Genomic DNA, 19,412 nt, shown 5'->3' with positions numbered 1-19,412 from the left:
AAAGTCCACACATTTGATGTGATGTGTTTTCTATAACCTTTTACATTATATGGCTGACACACAAAAACACACTCACCAAAGACTCACCTACATTAGGGCAATTCATCACAATATAAATATCTTATTCAACTGTCAAATGAGAGGAATTAGACAGAGATGGTGGTCAAATAACATTAATGCATGACAAGGCTTTAGTGAAATGCTGCCCTCTGGTGGAATCAGTGTGTATCGAACCAGAGAATAGAAACCACAAAGCAACTAGAAAATATGTTCTCATGTTATCTTCACACCTTTGTCTATCATTTTTTTATTGTGTTTTTTTTCTGCATGACAAACTTTTCATACCTGACAATTTAATACTTTTTAAAGAAAGATATTGGCCCACAAATAAAAAAGGACACACTATAGTAAATAGAGATATTTACTCAATTGATCCACCTTATAAATAGTCCAGTGAGTTGTAAACATTGTAGGCTGTATGCTTTGCAGCGTTGGAAATTGTACAGCTCACAACATAACAAAGAAACTAAAGTAAACAAATATAAGCCCTTTAATATCTGCCATCTCCACAGAACAAAACAAACAAACTCATATCTATCTATCTATCTATCGAGAGAAAGAGAGAGAGAGAAAGAGAGAGAGAGAGAGAGAGAGATCAGATCAGAGAAGAAGAAGTTGGACCAGGTTTTTTGAACAGCAATAAACACAACCAAAGGCTGTCTTAAGACATGTTGGGCAAAAGTGCATTTTTATAATAAAATAAATCGAAGGTTTTCAAGTACATATATATGAAGATAAATACATAAATAAAACCCTTTTTGCAAGTCAGTACTCTGAGTGTGTTGGACAAACATCACATACAGTTAGACATTTTTCCACCACAAACGTGACGCTGTGTTGAAAGACAACAGTCTTGCATTTGTGTAACATTTGCATCCCATTTCAAAGGTTCATTGGGAGGTGTTAAACATAACTTAGGGAGAGGTATGGGCCTTACTTAATTAGCAGCCATCTTGGTTCTAAGTACTAGCTGGGTCGGGGAACTGAATGCGGAATTCCGCATTCAGTTCACCCACCAGTAGTAGCAGCTAGTATTATGAACCGTTGGAACCGTTGAAGTTGGAACCAAGATGAATTTGTCTGAGGTTTGTTTGTTACAACACCTCAAAAGGATCACATGTGTACCCCAAGGTTATCCAGGATGACACACCGGGTAGTAGATAAACATCGAAGTTACTGGCTAAAAAGCAACACTACTGATTAAGCAGCGACACTGCTAGCTACACAGAAACACTAGTAGCGAAGCAGCGGCGCTTCTAGCTAAGTAAAATGGGCGTCGTCGAGTGAGCGTTTGCGGCCATGGTCATGTGAGTGTTACGGGGATGTGGCCAGGAGAGAGTTTTTGCCTTGGTCAGTTGTTCCAGGTGAGTGTTGTGGGCGTGGTCAGTTGAGTGATTTAGGTGTGTGATCAGGTGAGTTATTCGGGCGCGTTGTCAGGTGAGTGATTTAGGGGTCGTGATCAGGGGAGCGTTCTGGGAGCTTGGTCAGGTGACTGTTTTGCGCTGAGTCCGCATCCCCCACCTGTGCGTGGTGGCCCTCCAGAGGAGAGGGGCCAATAGGAGGCTGAGGGTGGTGACGCTCAGCACCAGCAGGTACACCTGTAGACCGGAAGAACCGCCGACACTATGAACACCCCCATCGCACGCACTGACTCGCTACGCTACACACGCTTAACGACTCAACAATGTACGAACACATTGGAATGTAGGCTAGCCTGAAGGCTACATCGCATCATGTTGACTGACGATACACATCACAATGGAGGCTGGCCTGCTAGGCTGAGCAGCACTGTGTTCACCGAAAGAACACGTTGTAATATAAGGATATAAGGTAGGCTAGCCTGCTAGGCTAGGTCACGGTCTCCCAAGCTCGGTAGTTGCTACGTTTTACTGATGCAACTCATTGTAATGCTACGCTTGTGCTACTGACCTCTCTTGAGATGATGCCAGCACGGCGTGCGCGGCTTCCCAGGACGAAGGAGAACTCGCTGACCTGTGCCAGACCAGCTGACACCACCCAGCGGATGTGGCGGGAACAAGGGGGCAAGATGGCCGACAGCACCAGCACGGCCATCAAGAACTACCAGAGGGGTTTTCATGTTCACATGTGTTGTGCAATGCAGCATTTGGGCTGTTTAGTTATGTGAGGCATGTTTAATATATTATGTACAGTTTTTGGATATAAATTCCACGTTTTTATATATTACACATTTCTATATTTTACACACAGTGTACATAAATGCATACTTTATTTTCAAAGTTTTAAAAGGTCCCGGGTTAAGTCTCCCTGTATAAATTAACTGACAGCCTGATGATTCATAATCACAACCAAATTACTTATTGCCTAGTGCTTGCAGAAAACAGTACAAAATAATGGGGTCTGATCGAAAAAAGGGGGCGTAGAGGGAAGTCTGGTCATACCTTCATGATGACAAGGGAGAGGGTCAACACCACGAGAACCGTCAGCTCATACAGCACGAAGCTGGGAAACACGTGGAGACCTACACACACACCCACAAACGCAAAAAGACACGCCGTGTTCATCTTCCACAACGCTGTGGTCGGGGTTTGTACAACAACCTCACGCGTTTATATAGATGGCCACTCACCAATCGAGGCAAAGAAGATGATGGCAAGGAAGTCTCTGATTGGCTCGATGCACCCCATGACCTCAGTGGTGACCATGTGACCAAGGGAAGAAAGCAGAGCCCCGGCCAGGAAACAGCCCAGCTCCATGGAAACACCCAGGAACTCAGTCACCTAGGCAACGCACAACAGCCAGACTGTTATCTAGGTAACGCTCAGGAGTTGACTCGGTCACCTAGGCGGAACACAACAGCTGACTTTTACCTAGGCAACACAGTTTGGTCACCCGGGCAATACACTACAGCCACATAGGGTCACATGTTTCAGGCCCTTTAAAAAGACAGTGATTTTTTTTTTTTTTTTTGAACGTGGCACTATGTCTTATATGATCGTGAACATAGTAATCTTCTGCCATTTTATCATGGTTACTAAAATAACACTGCGATTTAGAAAAAAAAAAAAAGGGGTAAAATCCTATGTTTTTGCCGTTCTCCCCAAAACACTATGTGAGCGTGCAGGTGAAGTTATTTTCGGAAAAATAATCAGTATGTTTTCATGTATTGCTTTGAAAAATATTTATAAATATTTCTATCAATGTAGAAATATTATATCAATGACAAGGTGAGTAATACAATTCCAAATACAAATACGACCACTCCGCTAATTCATCCTATATGCCACCGATTATATCATAAATCAATGCACCTCACCCTTTCTGATAGGACCAAAACAAAGGCAGCAATGAGATGCCAAAAGGTAGGTTGTACACTCCCACCTAGTTCTACACTATGAACTATCACCTAGTACTATTCCTACTCCTAAATTAAAAAGTTGCGGACTAACCTAACAGTTCCCATCAGTTGGGTGCCTTTTCCCGAGAACGCAGAATGTGAAAAAAAATAAAATAAATCACCTTCATTCGCAGCAGAGTGGAGCGTTCAACATAGGGTTTTGGAGAGAATGGCGAAAACATAGGATTTTACCCCTTTTTGTTTCAAATCACTGGGTTACTTTAGTAACAACAAGTACAAGTAATAACATGGCATAGATAGACTAGGTTGAGGAGCACATAAGACATACTGTGTTACCACTTTTAAAACAAATGGACGGATGGATTACAGGTGATAACCAAGAGACGGCATCTAGGAGCTGACCGAGAGCAGGAGGAAGACGAAGGCGCACGTCCCCAGCACCATGATCTCCTTGTTCCCCTTCCCCTCTGCGTGGAGCTTCCTGTAGAACGGACCAATGAGGACGGACCGCAACAGCAGACAGAGCAGCAGCACCGCTGCCAGCGACACCAGAACCTGCACCAGCAGCACCAGCACACGCACTCCTCCCAGGAGCACACTGCAACACACAGCATAACACAATACACACACACACACACACGCAATTTAACACCAGCATACACACTCCTCCCAGGAGCACACTGCAACACACACCATAACACAATACACACACACACACACACGCAATTTAACACCAGCATACACACTCCTCCCAGGAGCACACTGCAACACACACCATAACACAATACACACACACACACACACACACACACACGCAATTTAACACCAGCGCACGCACTCCTCCTAGGAGCACACTGCAACACACACCACAACACAATACACACACACACACACACACACACACACACACACACACACACACACACACACACTATATATAAGACCATCACACGTGCACCTCCCAGCAGCACTCTGAAACACACACCATAACACAATACACACACACATACACAATACAAGACCAGCACATGCCTCCCAGCAGCACACTGACATACGCACACCATGAGACAATACGCACACACACACACACACACAATATGAGACACCGGATGAGGGAGGATGTGTATGTTTTGTTAGGGTCCAATACAACCAGATACGTTTGTGTTATTTGTATACACGTGTATATATGTCAGCAGTAGTATATATGTATATCATGTGCATAACCTGTCTGTGTTGGAGCTCTGGGCCTGGATGAGGGAGGGCAGGACAGCGATGAAGAGACCCAGCTGGACGTCCTGCATTACCAGCATTCCCAGTAGAACACTGCTGTACTCCACGTCACCTAGAACACACACATATATATATTATACATATACTATAAACGTATATACTGGTACACTAAGTAGAACGCTGCTGTACTGTACATCACCTAGAATATTGTTTTTCAACCGGTGGTACCACCTGTTGTCGTTCCACCAGTGGTATACCTGTGCTTGGATTTAGACATGGTGGTAAACCAAGTGCCCTGATGACCTTAGTCCACACCAATCTATTTCCTCCTAATTTTCTTCCTCCTATCTGCAGCTCAAAGCTCCTTCTTTCAATCTAAGATCTTCCTTCTTCAATCACCCAAAATTATTTCCCATCTTCTCCACCTTTCTCAATACTCCCACTCCTCCACCTCCTTCCCCCCTACTGAGACATTTTGTAAACTACTTTGTGAAAAAGATGGAACATACGCTCCTCATTTCCCCAGCCACCTGCTGTCTCCAACTGTCCTCTAGCCACCTCTTCATCTCCTACTCTAACTTCATTTTCACCACTCTCCCCCAATGAGGTTCTATCCTTGGTCACTTCCCACTGCCAAACAACCTCCCCTCTGAGCCCTATCCTCTCTCACCTTTTAGAACTATACACTGCAAGAACAGCCTTTCATAAGTCTTCAACACGGTGAACCACCAGGGCGCCCCGTGGAACAGAATTCAGCAGCCTGGCTGTACTTCAAACTACACCCCTACTCCACTCCATGCACTTGATACTGGTGGTTGCTCAAATCTGATTCAAGTCACTGGTGGTATTGGCCTATCGGGCTGTCAAAAGGCTTGCTACGCCCTCACCAATAGGGACCCCGGCAGCCGCTCAACAAAATATTGATAGTTTGTTGTCCTTGTTCCACAATGGTAGAACCTCCCTGACACCTGAAAACCATTTCTATCTCTGAAACCATTTCTATCTCCCACCGCAGGCTGAAAACGTCAGACTGCATCTTGGCCCATGAAACAAATGAGACCCACCGTCCTTCTCTGCGGCCAGTAGGCGGGAGACAAGGGGGGTGCTGGAGAGAGCCAGGCAGCTGGAGATGAAGACGGTCTGCGTGGGTCTGATCATCAGCACCTGACCCCACAACAGACCAGCACCCACCATGAGGAGGCTGAGACAACAGGAACCCTGCACTGACGGCTTCCACACCTTACACACACACACACACACACACACACACACACACAGATAGAGAGAGACACCGACACAGAGAGAGAGAGACACACACACACACACAGATAGAGAGACCCAATGAGCTTTGCGATCCAATCTCACCAGGAAGTGTCTGTGTGTAACCTCCTAGATCAGATCTAGGCTATTGTGATCCCACATGACAGATCCCGTATGGAATCGGTCTGGCTCACATTGTGATTGGAGTGTTGACACAATCTGCCCACCACCCACCGGCTAATGTCTGTATGCAAAAGATACTACCAAGATTCAACAGAAACAATCTGCAATAGCAGGTAAGAATTTAATGGACGAGATGATTAGTCATTAGTTTCCACACCCAAGTTAAGTTAGTTTTTCGTCTTTTAAATGAATTTCATACAGCCTATGAAATTCATCGACCAAACATCAGTTCAGTGTAGAATATGTAACTAATACGTCAACACACAGAGGTGTAGAATCTAGATGAAACAACGGTCAAACCGTTAATTGGTTGCCTCGGACTGGGAACTGGCTTTTAACCTTGCCAGTCGACTCTCTCTCTCTTCCTTGTTGTGCTTGGCTGTTAGCCTTACCTGTTGCACTCTGTTGAGCAACCCTTCAGTATAAGGTATGTGAGGGGAGGTGGAGAACATTAGTAAGTTGGGGCTACCCTTTACATTGAACACACAAAGCTTTAAACCACTGTCACTGACCACTGACACTGGTAATTTTGGATGGTGGGTGCCAGCCCTGTAATCATTTTGGTGTCTTTTTAGATAAGCCAGGTAAGCCTTTTTGTTGAGTTTATTTTGAGAAACAGAAGAGAGTCGGTCCTTGTTTTGTTATACTGATTTCTTTGTTTTGGCATGACCACAATTGTTCTGCCCTACTTTGGAATGAACCCATTCATTGACCATTCTTCACTGAATCCTTCAATTTCTTTGGTTGTCGCGTTAAAGTAAATTAATAATTGTAATGATAAACAGCTTCGACGTGTCAGGAAATGTCGGTATCAGAGGTACCTTTCTCAGTCGCTCCGGGGAGAACTCAAGACCCACCACGAACAGGGTGAAGAAAACCCCCAGTTCACCTAGCGTCTCCACCTGCACCATGGACTTAACCACACACACACACACACATACGCATACATTATATCACAGTTAACCTAGCGGCTGCACCATGGACTGGAACCACACACACCATGCAAACACACACCTTGATAGTGTTGAGTCCGGAGGGTCCCAACAGCACTCCACAGATGATGTAACCGAACATAGGAGGGAGACCCAGCAGGGAACAGAGCCAGCCACACGGGAATGACAGCATCACCACACACACCAGGTCCTGGAAATACATAGTCATCATACAGACACGGCCCTAGGAACACACACACACAGGTCCTGGGAATACAAATCATCCTCATTATCGCACACGCGGTCCTAATAACACACAAACACACCCACCCACGCAAACCTAACACCAAGGTGTTGAGGCTTGGTCGGGGTAAAACCAGGACCCCATGGGAGGAGAGGGGCTTGACCTTGATGAGGTGCGGGTCAGCCCGGGGCATGGTGGAGTCCCGGGGCTTGGTGAGGATGTACTGGTTGTTCTGGGAGTCGATGAGCATGCTCAGTCCCAGGTCGTCCTCCGCCTCCCTTCTCCGGGACACGTTCTTCCTTTTCCTCCCGTCCTCCTCATTCTCCTCGACTCTGAGCACCGCCTCCACGTTCACCCCCTTCATCTGTGGGACGGAGACCGTGTGTGTGAGTTACAGCGTGTGCGTGTTTGTGTAAACGCCACACACACCCGCTTGTTGTTATCGAAGGTGGGCTCATTAAACAGGCAGTAAATCCAAAACGGTTCCATTTTAAACCTGATGTTATGTGTTATGTAATCTCCAACCTAGTACATTATACCATAGAGAAAAGACTTCAATCATATGTTTTTGTCAGTCTCTGCCAACCTGTTTGTGAGCGTTCCTCTCCGCTCTGAACACAGCATACACTATATTCGTGATGTTGAAGTTCTATCATCTGCTTGTCACTATCAAAGGTGTGTGCATTAAGCCCCTCTCACCTGCTTATCATTATCAAAGGTATGTTTGTTATGCCCCTCCCAATTGCTTTTTGTTATCAAAGGTGTGTTCGTTAAGCCTCTCCCATCTGCATGTTATCATCGAGGGAGTCTCTATTAAGCTCCTCCCACCTGCTCATTGTTATCATCAAGGGAGTCTTTATTAAGCCTCTCCCACCTGCTTATTATTATCAAAGGCATGTACGTTAAGGCCCTCCCACCTGCTTATTGTTATCGAAGGCGTGTTCCTCTATCTCCTCTTCGAGCCGATCTGCGGCCCGGCGGACATCCTCCAGGATCTCATCGAGCATGGACAGGGTCTTGTTCTGGGCCAGAGCGCTCTTCAGCGCCTCTTGCTGGTGCTTCTCGGCCGCCAACAGTTCCACATACTCCTGCTCCTCCTGATGACGGGAGAAACCCAACAAAAGCACTGGTCTATTAGAGATCCCCTATCTTCACTAACATGCGTGATGTTAGCTATCTACCCAGTAGTGTCATCAGTGGGAGGTTCCACCCAGATGTATGATGGATAGATCAGCCAACCAGCTGATACAGTCCACTCGGTAGGCTGGAAGGTTGGATCTATCCAACATCCTGCTGAGTGGACACTAGCACTCGTGATGTCACTTCAGGGGTAGCATTACAATGACCTTGTAATAGCTCATCGACATCACACCTGGTGGTAAACAGAGCCCCTTTAAACTCCAAAATCCCCCCAAAAAACGTATAAGGTGTGTATGGTCGCCATGGGAACCTGCTCTGTCTCACTTTGATGGCTGCCTCTCGGAGGGCCTCCAGGCGGAGCCGGCTGCTGTCCTTCATGTTGACGACGTCGCGGTAGTCCCCCTGCAGCGCCCGATGGAGACTCACCACCGACTGGAACACCAGACTCTCGCTCTCGTTCAGCTCCTTCTGGAACACCTCCAGAGTGTGCACCTGGTGAAAAAGGCCAACACACCGGTAAGCAAATACCTGCTGTAACCGGCAGCTGGTGGTAATGAGGGTAATGCACAGTTAACAAAAGCAGGGTGTCCCCTGGTAGACGGATAAACACCTTATTATTGCTCAGCACATTAAAATTAGACCTCATTCAACTGAGTAACACAGGAAAATACAAATGAACTATAAAACACTATAATATAGAGATACTCCAAAACAATAAACAAACCACACTGTACTTTTGTGCTGATCCCTATTCCAGACGGCAGAAGCTAGTCTAAGACCTGGTCCCGTTCCCACCTGGAAGAGCCTCTCTGGATCCGAGAGCGTGCGGTCTCTCCCGACAGCGTCTGCGGCCGCAGACAACTTCCTCACCACCATCTTCTTCTGCCGGAGGAGGCCGGACAGGCGCTTGCAGCTGTTCACCAGCCAGGTGTTACTGGGCGCCGCGCCGCGCCCACGGTGCAGCTTGATGGCCTGCTGGGCCACGTGCTCCTTCTGGAGCCCCGCTAGCGCCCCCACCAGGCCACAGCATACCAGCACACACACAGCCTGCATCCAGACCCTTACTCACCACTCTCGCCCTGAGGGGGGGGGGGGGGGGAGAGAAAATAAGATTCTCTAAAGACTTTATCTACACACCTACCGCAGAAAAGATCTCCAGCTCTGGAGTCCACAGAACACACTTTGTTGAACACTGCTGCTATGAAGACTGGCTCAACCTGTTCAACCCGTAGGCATTGCGCTTTGTGATCAGGGTTTGATTCTTTCAGACCTGTGGTCCTCTCCTACTACATTTCATCCCCATCTCATTCCCATCTCTTCTTCAAACTTCATTACTGTGCGCTCCATAAAGGCAATAAATCCCATACAATTATATTACAAACAAATATTGGCAATAACTGGAAATAACCTAAAGAGAGAACTTGATGATAAATAAAATCAAATGACCTACAAGGACTAGTAGCTTATTGGTCTAGCAAGGACTGGGCAAAATAAAAGCAAAAGCTATTGCTTATATTTACAATTTCAAGGTTAAAGCACCAATCTTTATATTACCTCTATATAGCTTATATATATTTACAGCAATACTAGCTGGTCACTCAGTTGGAATAGGTGTGGTACATCCGTTTACAATGCAAACAAGAGCCAATTCCATTACCTAGAAACTTTACTCTCTATCCGTTACTCTTCTTCTCTGGTCTGTGGCTTGCTTATAACAGACAGCAGACTAGACCAAAGCAGAAGAACCCAGAGTATACTGACTGAAGCAAATGGGGTTACAATGGTACCTCATTCAAGTGGCAGAAATCTATAATGAACTGTCTACATATCAAACCGCCAACACCATAGGATACTACACCATAATCTGATACAAAAAATATAGAACAGAGCAAATGTTGTAATGTGTAGGAGTTGAGTCCATACCTTAATGAACATGAGTACAGTAGGGAGAAGTTTACTTTCCAGTCAAGGTTCCTCTTTTTCTGATGATATCCCGATCATCAATAGGACCACTGTTCACACTGTGCCTGGTTAAATGAGAACACACACACACACACACACACACACACACACACACACACACACACAGTCAAATAACATGTCATGGATACACAATGTAATTTGAAATCTGAAAGTTCGCCTCAATAACAAATTACCTGCTTCCAGTGGGGTGATACCGAGAAAGCGCTGACAACTTAACGATTATCTGAATTGTTATTAGTACTAAATAGTCGCCTGACTAAATCACTACACCAATACGTCACGAAATACCTCACGAATACAAATCAAACCCGATGATTAAAATGCGACGGCTGGTGCCGGCTACCTGCAAAGTATCTGCGATGTGTTGAGTTGGACCTCCTCTGTGACCGGCGAAGGAAATACAATCATGCTCTTGTGCCCCAGCCGCAGCAGCAGCCTCCCTGTCCTGTCGCTGCCACATATCTGGAGCCGACGCTCTGTGCCCTGCAGACGCGTCCACAACGCAAGCAGTCGACCGCACCTTTCTCCTTTGCCACGACCTCGATATGTGCTCTGAACCGCAACGTCATGACACTGTCGGCATCGAAAGGGGCATATAGGATATATATTTAAAAAGGTATTTGCGTTCAGATTATTTGGGGAGAAACTGGGGGGACGGGGACTTTGATTACTTCCTAAACATGGGTTTATCTGTTTTGATATGGGAGTTGTAGTTTTCAATCGTAGTGTTAAAATAGTCTGCCCATGTCGAGTATATATCTTTTCCACGCGGGGTTTAAGGTAACACACGTACGTGTCGATGTTGTTGTAAAGTAATTGTAAATAACTTTTGACTTGTTACCAGGTTTGACCACTGATTCTCTGTTCTTATTTATCTCGTGATTCACTCATGATATATTGCGCAAGAGGATTATCGTCTTCGTTCTCGATGTCATTTAAACCATCCTTGTATTACCAACCAAGCAAATGCATATTTTGGGGACTCGGTCCCTTTATTGAATAGTTTCAATAAACAAAACACATCACAAATACAAGGCCTTTATTTCAACAACTTATTTAGAACTACAATTCCCAGGGTTTACCTGTTGTGTAGGGGTAGCGCCCGTGTTTTTGGCGCATGCGCAAAACATAAGTAATAGGATCTCAAGTTGGCCATAACAACGGCTGGTAACATGGTAGGTTAAGATTAAAAAGAGACAAACACACCGATTTCAACCCAGCAAAACCATCCTTATGATCGTACTTTTATCATCGCGCACACGCATATGTCCGGGGTCGCGGTGTCCTCGGCAGCGTGTCGCATAGTGAGAGTGATGGCCCGTATACTATACTAAATATAAGATAAATAGAAAGGCAGCTGGTATGTCGAGCGATTGGACACCCGTACTCCGTGCACGTACCTTTCCCTTTTTGGCATGATGCATAGTCTAAGTTTGGTTGCGAGGGACAGTTGCTGTCACATACACACACACATACACACAGACATACACGCCACATGGTTTGTAGTAGGAGTGGGTCGCTTAGATCACCGGGTTGGTGCCCATGGTCGGGTCTGGTCTGCGGTGTGCTAATCTCCTCGATAGCCATCTAAACAGCTAGCTCACACGCTTAATGTAAACAAAGGTGACGTGCTGTGCATGTGTTGTGCCTCTCTCCACATAAAACTACAGGTGTCCTCGCGTGACTGCACGTAGCGTGACTTCGACTGGTTACCCGATCTATTAACCCTATCGCCATGACAACACGTTTAGTTGTAGCATATTTCTAAACGTCAATATTTGTAAAATACGTTTGTGTGTAAGTGTTTATGTGTCATTATCACCTATGTGTACAGGTGCCATGCAACTGAAGTATATGTATTCGTTAATGTATGCATGATAATAAATATGGTGTACTGTTATTAACACAGGGGTGGTTGTGATTTCCTTGCAGAATAAGCTTAAGTCCTGGCAGAAGGAGAAGGTGGGGCAGTTCATGTGCTTCTCGCAGGCAGGGGAGAGCACGGCCCTGTTCTGTCTGGCGCAGAACGACTGGAAGCTGGAGGCGGCTACTGACAACTTCTTCCAACACCCCGAGCTGTACTGCAGAGACCCCATGAAAACCACCGCAGACCGCAAGAAGCTGGACCAGCTCTACAACAGATATAAAGGCAAGAAGTAGTTGAAATGTGTTCTACTAATGTGATATCATCATCATCATACATCTAGGACCCCAGGCCACTTGTGATGTCATCCTCAGTGGATAATAAGCCTCACAGTTGATGGTAAAACATTGTTCCTTTTGATAATAGACATTAGAAGATAAACATTCATTACAACAACAGAGGCTATTGTTGCGCGTTGCAGACCCTCAGGATGAGGGCAAGATCGGCGTTGACGGGATCCAGCAGTTCTGTGACGACCTGATGCTGGATCCGGCCAGTGTCAGCGTTCTGGTCGTGGCGTGGAAGTTCAGAGCTGCGACCCAGTGCGAGTTTAGCCGCAAAGAGTTCCTCGAGGGCATGGCAGAACTCGGGTGAGCGGTGGTAAACTTTTTTTTAACACAACCAAGTAGTGTTGTATGTCACTGTATTTTATGCTCAAAGTTAAATTTACCGCAAGCTTGCTCAGGAATGCTACCAGCTTGATGCCTAGCTGTTTGTCTACAACAAGCGGTGTATCTAGCAATTATCCTCTATAGCTAGATACGTATGTAACCATTAAAGTTTGTTAGTTAGTTAACGTAAGAAGCAACGTTAAAATGTCACTAGCTGTGTACGTCGTCAGCAGATGCTTTAGCTAGGTGTGTGTGTGTGTGTGTGTGTGTGTGTGTGTGTGTGTGTGTGTGTGTGTGTGTGTGTGTGTGTGTGTGTGTGTGTGTGTGTGTGTGTGTGTGTGTGTGTGTGTGTGTGTGTGTGTGTGTGTGTGTGTGTGCGTGCGCTCGCGCTCATTCAGGTGTGACAGCCCTGACAAGCTGAAGGCCATCCTGCCCAGACTGGAACAGGAGCTTAAAGACACGGGGAAGTTCAAGGATATGTACCAGTTCACCTTCAACTTCGCCAAGAACCCCGGACAGAAGGGACTAGGTCAGGACGACTACTAATCACTTAAAAAAGAACCAATCCCCCTACTTTGGTCATTCAGGGTCAGGATGGCCAGCTCCCCTGTTAACGCCCCCTTCAATTCACTTTCAATAGGGGGACGACAGGTGTGTCGCATCATCGCTTAGGTAGCCGGCTACCAGATAACCCCATCAGCCAATCAGAGATGATGCATGCAAAGCATGTGTTTAACCTATAGAGGGAGTCCTCTACATGCAACAAGTGTATAGGTGCTAGTGGGGTTTTGTTCTCCTCTTATGTGGTGCGATGCATATGGTTCACTGGGATATTGATATTACAGCCATATGTTGGAAAGCAGATACACATTTAAGACTTGAAAAAAGGGTACTAGGTGCACACTGGGATGAGATCCTGGGGGAACACAGTCCACTTGGAGAAGATACTGGGACGGAACTTCTTAAAAAGGCTATTCCTGTGACCTTCAAAGGTTATTTGTTCATTATTACCATCACAAATGGATGCTAGCCACAATTTCCATTTACACTTTGATTCAAAGGGACTAATGTGAATTATAGTATGTTCAGATGCATGTCATTAAAGAGCAGATATGGGTTAGGGCATCTTGCTCTAGGATATCTACAGGTAGGCTGCAGATGTGGAGCTTCAAACCCAGAACATTCGTGGCTGGGAGTGAAACACCCTCATCACTTGACTATTCTGCACCCCTTTTCTTACAGTTTTGTTCCTCTGTAGACATTAAACATTATGTCCTGTGTTCTGCTGTAGACCTAGAGATGGCTGTGGCCTATTGGAACCTACTGTTGACAGAGCGTTTCAAGTTCCTAGACCTCTGGAATAGATTTCTACTGGTGAGTCCATCTTATCAATCCAAGATCCATGCTGTTGTAGTTCACATGTAGTGCTTCAAACAAAGTTTTATATTAACAACGTGAAGGGAGTGCTTTAATACAGCGGTTATCACAGAGATGTCTCTGGATAGATAATCCAAGTATGAGAATACAAACAGATACTTAAAGACCGCTTCCATATTATGGACCACCACTGTTTCTACAAAACACCAATGACTGCATAAGAGATTTACATAAAGAACATGAATCCCAGACAGATGGCGTCAATGATACAGCTTTTCCTTGATTTCTGTTTTTGTAGACTGTTTATTTTCACAACACACGTATTAAACAGTACTCATAGAAGAAAATAGTCAAGCGTGACAGTTTGCCTTTAAATGCTCTCTTAAATCCATGTATTCCAGTAAAAAATGTGCTCTGTGTTCAGGAGCACCATAAGCGGTCCATCCCTAAAGACACGTGGAACCTGCTGCTGGACTTCGGCAACATGATTGCAGATGACATGTCCAACTATGACGAGGAAGGTAAGGACTTACTCACTTTAAGATACACCTTTCCTGCCAGGACAGATGCAGTGCAGCCATTCTTTGCTATATCCTTTATATTATATCCTATATGGTATATTGTAATATGTCAGCTTCCAATATGACATTAAACCAGAGGCTAACTGGCTAACCCAGAGGCTGTGGTATAGGACACTATATCCATGGCGATAATGTGTGTTGTATCCATGGTGGTATAGAATTTTGTATCCATGCTGTCCGAAGGCTCCATCAGGAGTTTGATGTTCTCTATCATTCAGTGTGTTTTGATTGGTCATCTTATTATCTTCTTGGCTTGATGATGGCTACAGGATAAGTAAAATAAATAATCAAGACTTATTATGATTACCAATGAGACATAGCCTCCTCGGTATCTGACTAATATGGTGGACAGGATAGATCATCAATAGATGGATTTACTCTTAATTTACTAAATTGGTTATCCAGACTAACCACTATTCACAGAAGATGCCCTCTTACTCATCCACCCCCCCCCCCCCCACACACACACACACACACACTCACACTCACACTCACACACACTCTCTCTCTAACCCCACAGGTGCATGGCCAGTCCTCATCGATGACTTTGTGGAATTTGCTCGACCAATCGTGACGGGAAGCAGCCGTTAATTCATCGAGCCCTGGGTCCCACGGCAGTCTGGTGTAGTTTGAGTCGACCTGTCCAGGACTTCCGTTTCCGTTTTCTAGTTTTTTCATGGACAGAGGATTTTATACCAGGAACTGGAAGAGTAAGAGTCTTCCTGCACCTGGAGTAGCTGTAAAGGCTCTCTCACTTGGCCGAGAGACCTTGGCGGAGAGTTAACCTGGGACAGAACAGCAAGAGGGCCAGAGTTGGAACTGGGACGGCTAGCAGTCGTTGAGCTAGCGCTGCTCACTAACCACAGGTTGCTCCTGCTGGACTGCTACTGCAGCTAGCCTGCTTGCTAGCCTGCAGTGATCCTCCTAGCCGAGTGGAAGTTTTAACACTTATAAATGTTTGGGGGAAATGGCTTCTTACGTGGCCAAATGTTTTGAATTAAATGTTTAATTCTGCATGTATTTGCCATCGATTACCATTGAGCGCCACCATGGACGTGGACTGATCGACACTAGAAACAGATGATTAAATTGACTGATCATATCTTCCAACAGATTATGAAGTAGACAGATCGTACTCAACAGATGTAGAGTTTTCACCTCTTCACCAGCACAGTATTATACTTTTTACTACCACAGAGCTAGGGATGGCTAGTGCTTTAGAAAAGGAATATATATATATGTATTATATATGTATGAGAAATAAGAAAAACATTTTATGACCTTGATTAGAGAAATCAGTTTTTCAGATCCGTTTGAAACATTTATATATTTTATTTTGTGTGCAAGGCTGTACCAACTGACCCTTGCGTTGACTGATTCACAAGATATTCGGGAGGGTATGATTGTTTACCCTTCATATGCCACCTCTACAAACTGCACTGATGGACACTTTTCTTTAGATTATACTGCCAGTGAAGTTCTGCCAGGGCAGCACTGCTGTTCAGTTTACATCGAACATACTACATTCAACTGGTTTGTTTAAGATAATCCCATCTATTTATAAACTGGTTTATACATCTACACTTGTGGTGTTTTGCTTGTGGTGCGAAGGCCAACTCATTCAAGTCGACCAACTCTTAGGCTAGGTCATAACCTCAATGAAACATTTGACACTGAACACTCAGGTACCAGTTGTTATCTCTGGCTAAATGTGAAACCGGGAAGTGTTAACTTATCTACAACAATGTTAGCCAAGCTCACCCACGTTATCCTACCCACGCAAATGTTACCCTAGCACCACAAGTGTTAGCCAAGCTACGCAAGTGTTAGCCCGTCAATGTTTCGCCTTTGCAAGTGGCTGGGAGTGTCGTCTACTGAGGATCTTGTTTACTAGCTAGCTAACCTTGCACTTTTGAACTTGCTGCTTGGCTAACTAACTTACATACACAGCAGTAGGGGCCAGCATTGAATTACCACTGAGCAACCAAGCTTCTCCAGCAGTAAGAGCTAGCATTGAGTTATTGCTGAACTATCATCTTCATCAGTAGGACCTAGCTCTGAATTACTGCAAAGCTAACTAGCACCTCCAGCATTAGGAGCTAGTATTAATTTACTGCTAAGAGCCACTAGGGGCTAGCTAGCTTTGCTTCGCCACACTAAAACAGTAAGAATGTTAGAACTTGACACCGTTCAGAAATGTTATTTATTTTTTAAACATCTTGTGTTGTTTTATTCAAACAGATGGAAAGGCGTCTTGTGACCTTGTGTCGTGTGTGTTTCAAGTAACATTTGGATGATATTTAAATGTAACATTTAAATAACCATAAAAATACGTGTTCTTGGATCTGAAACATCTGCGGTGTTCAGCACCTTTCCTATGGAAAACAGCAACTAGAGAGACACGTTGCCATCGCCTGGCAACACTCTGAGCCAATTAAAAACAGCCAATGCAACAAGCTATTTGAACACAGCTGGCCCTATTGGCCCACTCTATTCTCTAAAGATGATGTCACGGCTTCAATCATGTGTGAATGTCAGTTGAACTTCTAGTATTCATACAGTATTAATAATCATACGGTATGTTACCAGTTTACGGTACAGAATCGTAAAAAGTCAAAAGGTGTGTTTGGTTTATCAAATGTTATTTTCACTGGAAAACGGAAAATGGAAAACCTTTCAAATATGTAGGTGGCATATTGTGTGTGTGGTTATGGAGGAAGGTGAAATTATGGTTTGTCAATAAAGCATGTGGGTTTTTAGCATGGTGTGAGGGTTGCTTTGTGCCAACATACTTCAATTGTGCCCTTGTTTTAAGAAACAAAAATGATGTGACATTAAACTGAATTGGCGATTGTGTGTGCGTGCGTGCATGTGTGTGTTTTTCTAGACTGATTTGATTTCCTCTGAGCGAGAAGGTTTTGGGGTTACATCCCTTAACCCAGTTAAAGGGCCCATATTTTACGACCAGGTGTGAGTTAATAGCTATTACAAAATATTTTAATATTCTTGTAAGGTAAGGTAATGTAACTTTATTTATACCTGAGGGTCGATTTGGTTGCAGGTAAAAAAAAAAAAAAAAAGAGTGGGCTGCTTACACACCCATAGACAACATTAACGACATTGACAGAAAACAGTGACAACAGTGCTCCAGACAGATATATGGATAAAAAGTATACAAAAGTGTTATTAGTATCAAAATTCAGGGGATAAAATACAGAATAAAAGCTGTCATAGCAGATACAAAAAGCTAGGCCCGAATAAATAAAGTTGTGTTACACACAACCCACAACCACGACCGAGAATGTACGCCTCCTGGATTCTTTCAGCCAATCAGGGCAAGCGATGTGAAAATATCGTTTCTCACGAGATTTTCTCTTGCAACGTAAAGCAAAGCACCTACCACTCTTAAATAAATAAATAAATATGTATATATAAATATGTAGGCTATGTCAATGGTCAGATACAGATCTTGTTATAACGATAAACTACATAGCTACATCTTATAATATTATGACTAAATAGGGTTAGGGTTAGTAGATTAATTGTAGATTTATTTATTTATATTTATTTATTTATTTTTTAATTTAATTTATTAAATATTAAAACAATGCATTTCAATCGGGAGATTATTTTCGATAGAATATAGGGCAGGCTGCGCAGGATTCTATGGCGCTATGGTTCCCATCGACCACACGACCTGGCCATTATTTTATTTTCTGTTTTATATATCCTGCATTTAATACATGTACACGTTATATGCACAATATTCTGAACAAACCCCCGAACATATTGATTCTAGGTTCCTGTGATAGGAGCGGGACGCTGTGATGAGGAACATTAATGTACACAATGTATGCACCGTTCACATTGCAAACGACTTCATGAGTTCAAACATAAACATTCATCGTAACATAACATTCATTCATAGCTCCTCCAAACCACGTTAATGACGCTAAGTGTGGCAACTGAGCTGCCGTCAATTGTGTTGTTTTTGTCGTAATCTAGGGTCCACTGGCTAGGAAATAGACAACAGATATTCTAAGGTGTCCTTCAAAATTCACCTTGGAATATCTTTCTATTTTCCGCAGTTTAGACTTATAATTAATAAGTTACTTTTGTATTGAACTTGACTTTCTGACCTTTTTTTTTTTTTTTAATCCCTGTCTATAAAATTAATAAAATTAATAAAGGGAATTACAAAATGAAGCCAACGCCAAGAATACTATGAAATAGGCCTACTCTGGACGCCAACTCGGGTTGCGCCTATCACAGGGCAAGTGCTAGACCATTCACCCAGCCACTGATTCCTGATTAGGCCTACGCGATAATACATAGATTTGTGTAAAAATGTGTTGAAAAAATAGCCACAGTAATAATAGATAGCAATTCATTGAATTATTTCATTTGAATCATTTAATCCTGTGTGTTCACACCGCACTTCGCCCCGCGACACGTTTCAATGTTAAGTGAACGTAGAGATTTCGCTGAGTCGCACGGCAACATTCGCCTGTTCGCGCGAACAGGCGAAAATTGTGTCTTTTGGTGTGAAC

General features: G+C 44.1%; 2 protein-coding genes across 5 annotated transcripts; one reads left to right on the top strand and one right to left on the bottom strand.

The window, feature by feature from the left end:
- Positions 1-401: 401 nt before the first annotated feature.
- On the bottom strand, positions 402-10,844 carry slc9d1 (solute carrier family 9 member D1). 2 transcript variants are annotated; one of them, XM_084476271.1, is made up of 15 exons: positions 10,713-10,844; positions 10,310-10,413; positions 9,182-9,465; positions 8,711-8,878; positions 8,164-8,343; positions 7,410-7,610; positions 7,085-7,213; positions 6,892-6,984; positions 5,692-5,866; positions 4,622-4,739; positions 3,800-3,995; positions 2,669-2,819; positions 2,481-2,560; positions 1,990-2,139; positions 402-1,658 (listed from the first exon to the last, which is right to left on the bottom strand). In XM_084476271.1, the coding sequence occupies exons 3-15, from the start codon at positions 9,437-9,439 to the stop codon at positions 1,545-1,547; spliced, it is 2,013 nt and encodes a 670-aa protein (XP_084332397.1). In that variant the 5' UTR covers positions 9,440-9,465; positions 10,310-10,413; positions 10,713-10,844; the 3' UTR covers positions 402-1,544. The 2 variants fall into 2 exon arrangements, with proteins under 2 accessions (XP_084332397.1, XP_084332398.1); XM_084476272.1 differs by having other exon boundaries at positions 10,310-10,407; positions 10,713-10,806.
- Positions 10,844-17,718, top strand: LOC311356484 (DCN1-like protein 2). Of its 3 annotated transcripts, none has more exons than XM_084476274.1 (7): positions 10,844-10,985; positions 12,302-12,518; positions 12,715-12,883; positions 13,303-13,433; positions 14,196-14,278; positions 14,706-14,802; positions 15,383-17,718. In XM_084476274.1, exons 2-7 carry the CDS (start codon positions 12,344-12,346, stop codon positions 15,451-15,453), a joined length of 726 nt encoding a protein of 241 aa, XP_084332400.1. In that variant the 5' UTR covers positions 10,844-10,985; positions 12,302-12,343; the 3' UTR covers positions 15,454-17,718. The 3 variants fall into 3 exon arrangements, with proteins under 3 accessions (XP_084332400.1, XP_084332399.1, XP_084332401.1); XM_084476273.1 differs by lacking the exon at positions 10,844-10,985 and adding an exon at positions 11,520-11,544; XM_084476275.1 differs by lacking the exon at positions 10,844-10,985 and adding an exon at positions 11,863-11,992.
- Positions 17,719-19,412: the final 1,694 nt, after the last annotated feature.

The sequence above is a fragment of the Micromesistius poutassou genome, assembly GCF_964030765.1.
Source record: "Micromesistius poutassou genome assembly, chromosome: 12".
Lineage (NCBI taxonomy): Eukaryota > Metazoa > Chordata > Actinopteri > Gadiformes > Gadidae > Micromesistius > Micromesistius poutassou.
This window is presented reverse-complemented; position numbering and strand designations above follow the sequence as displayed.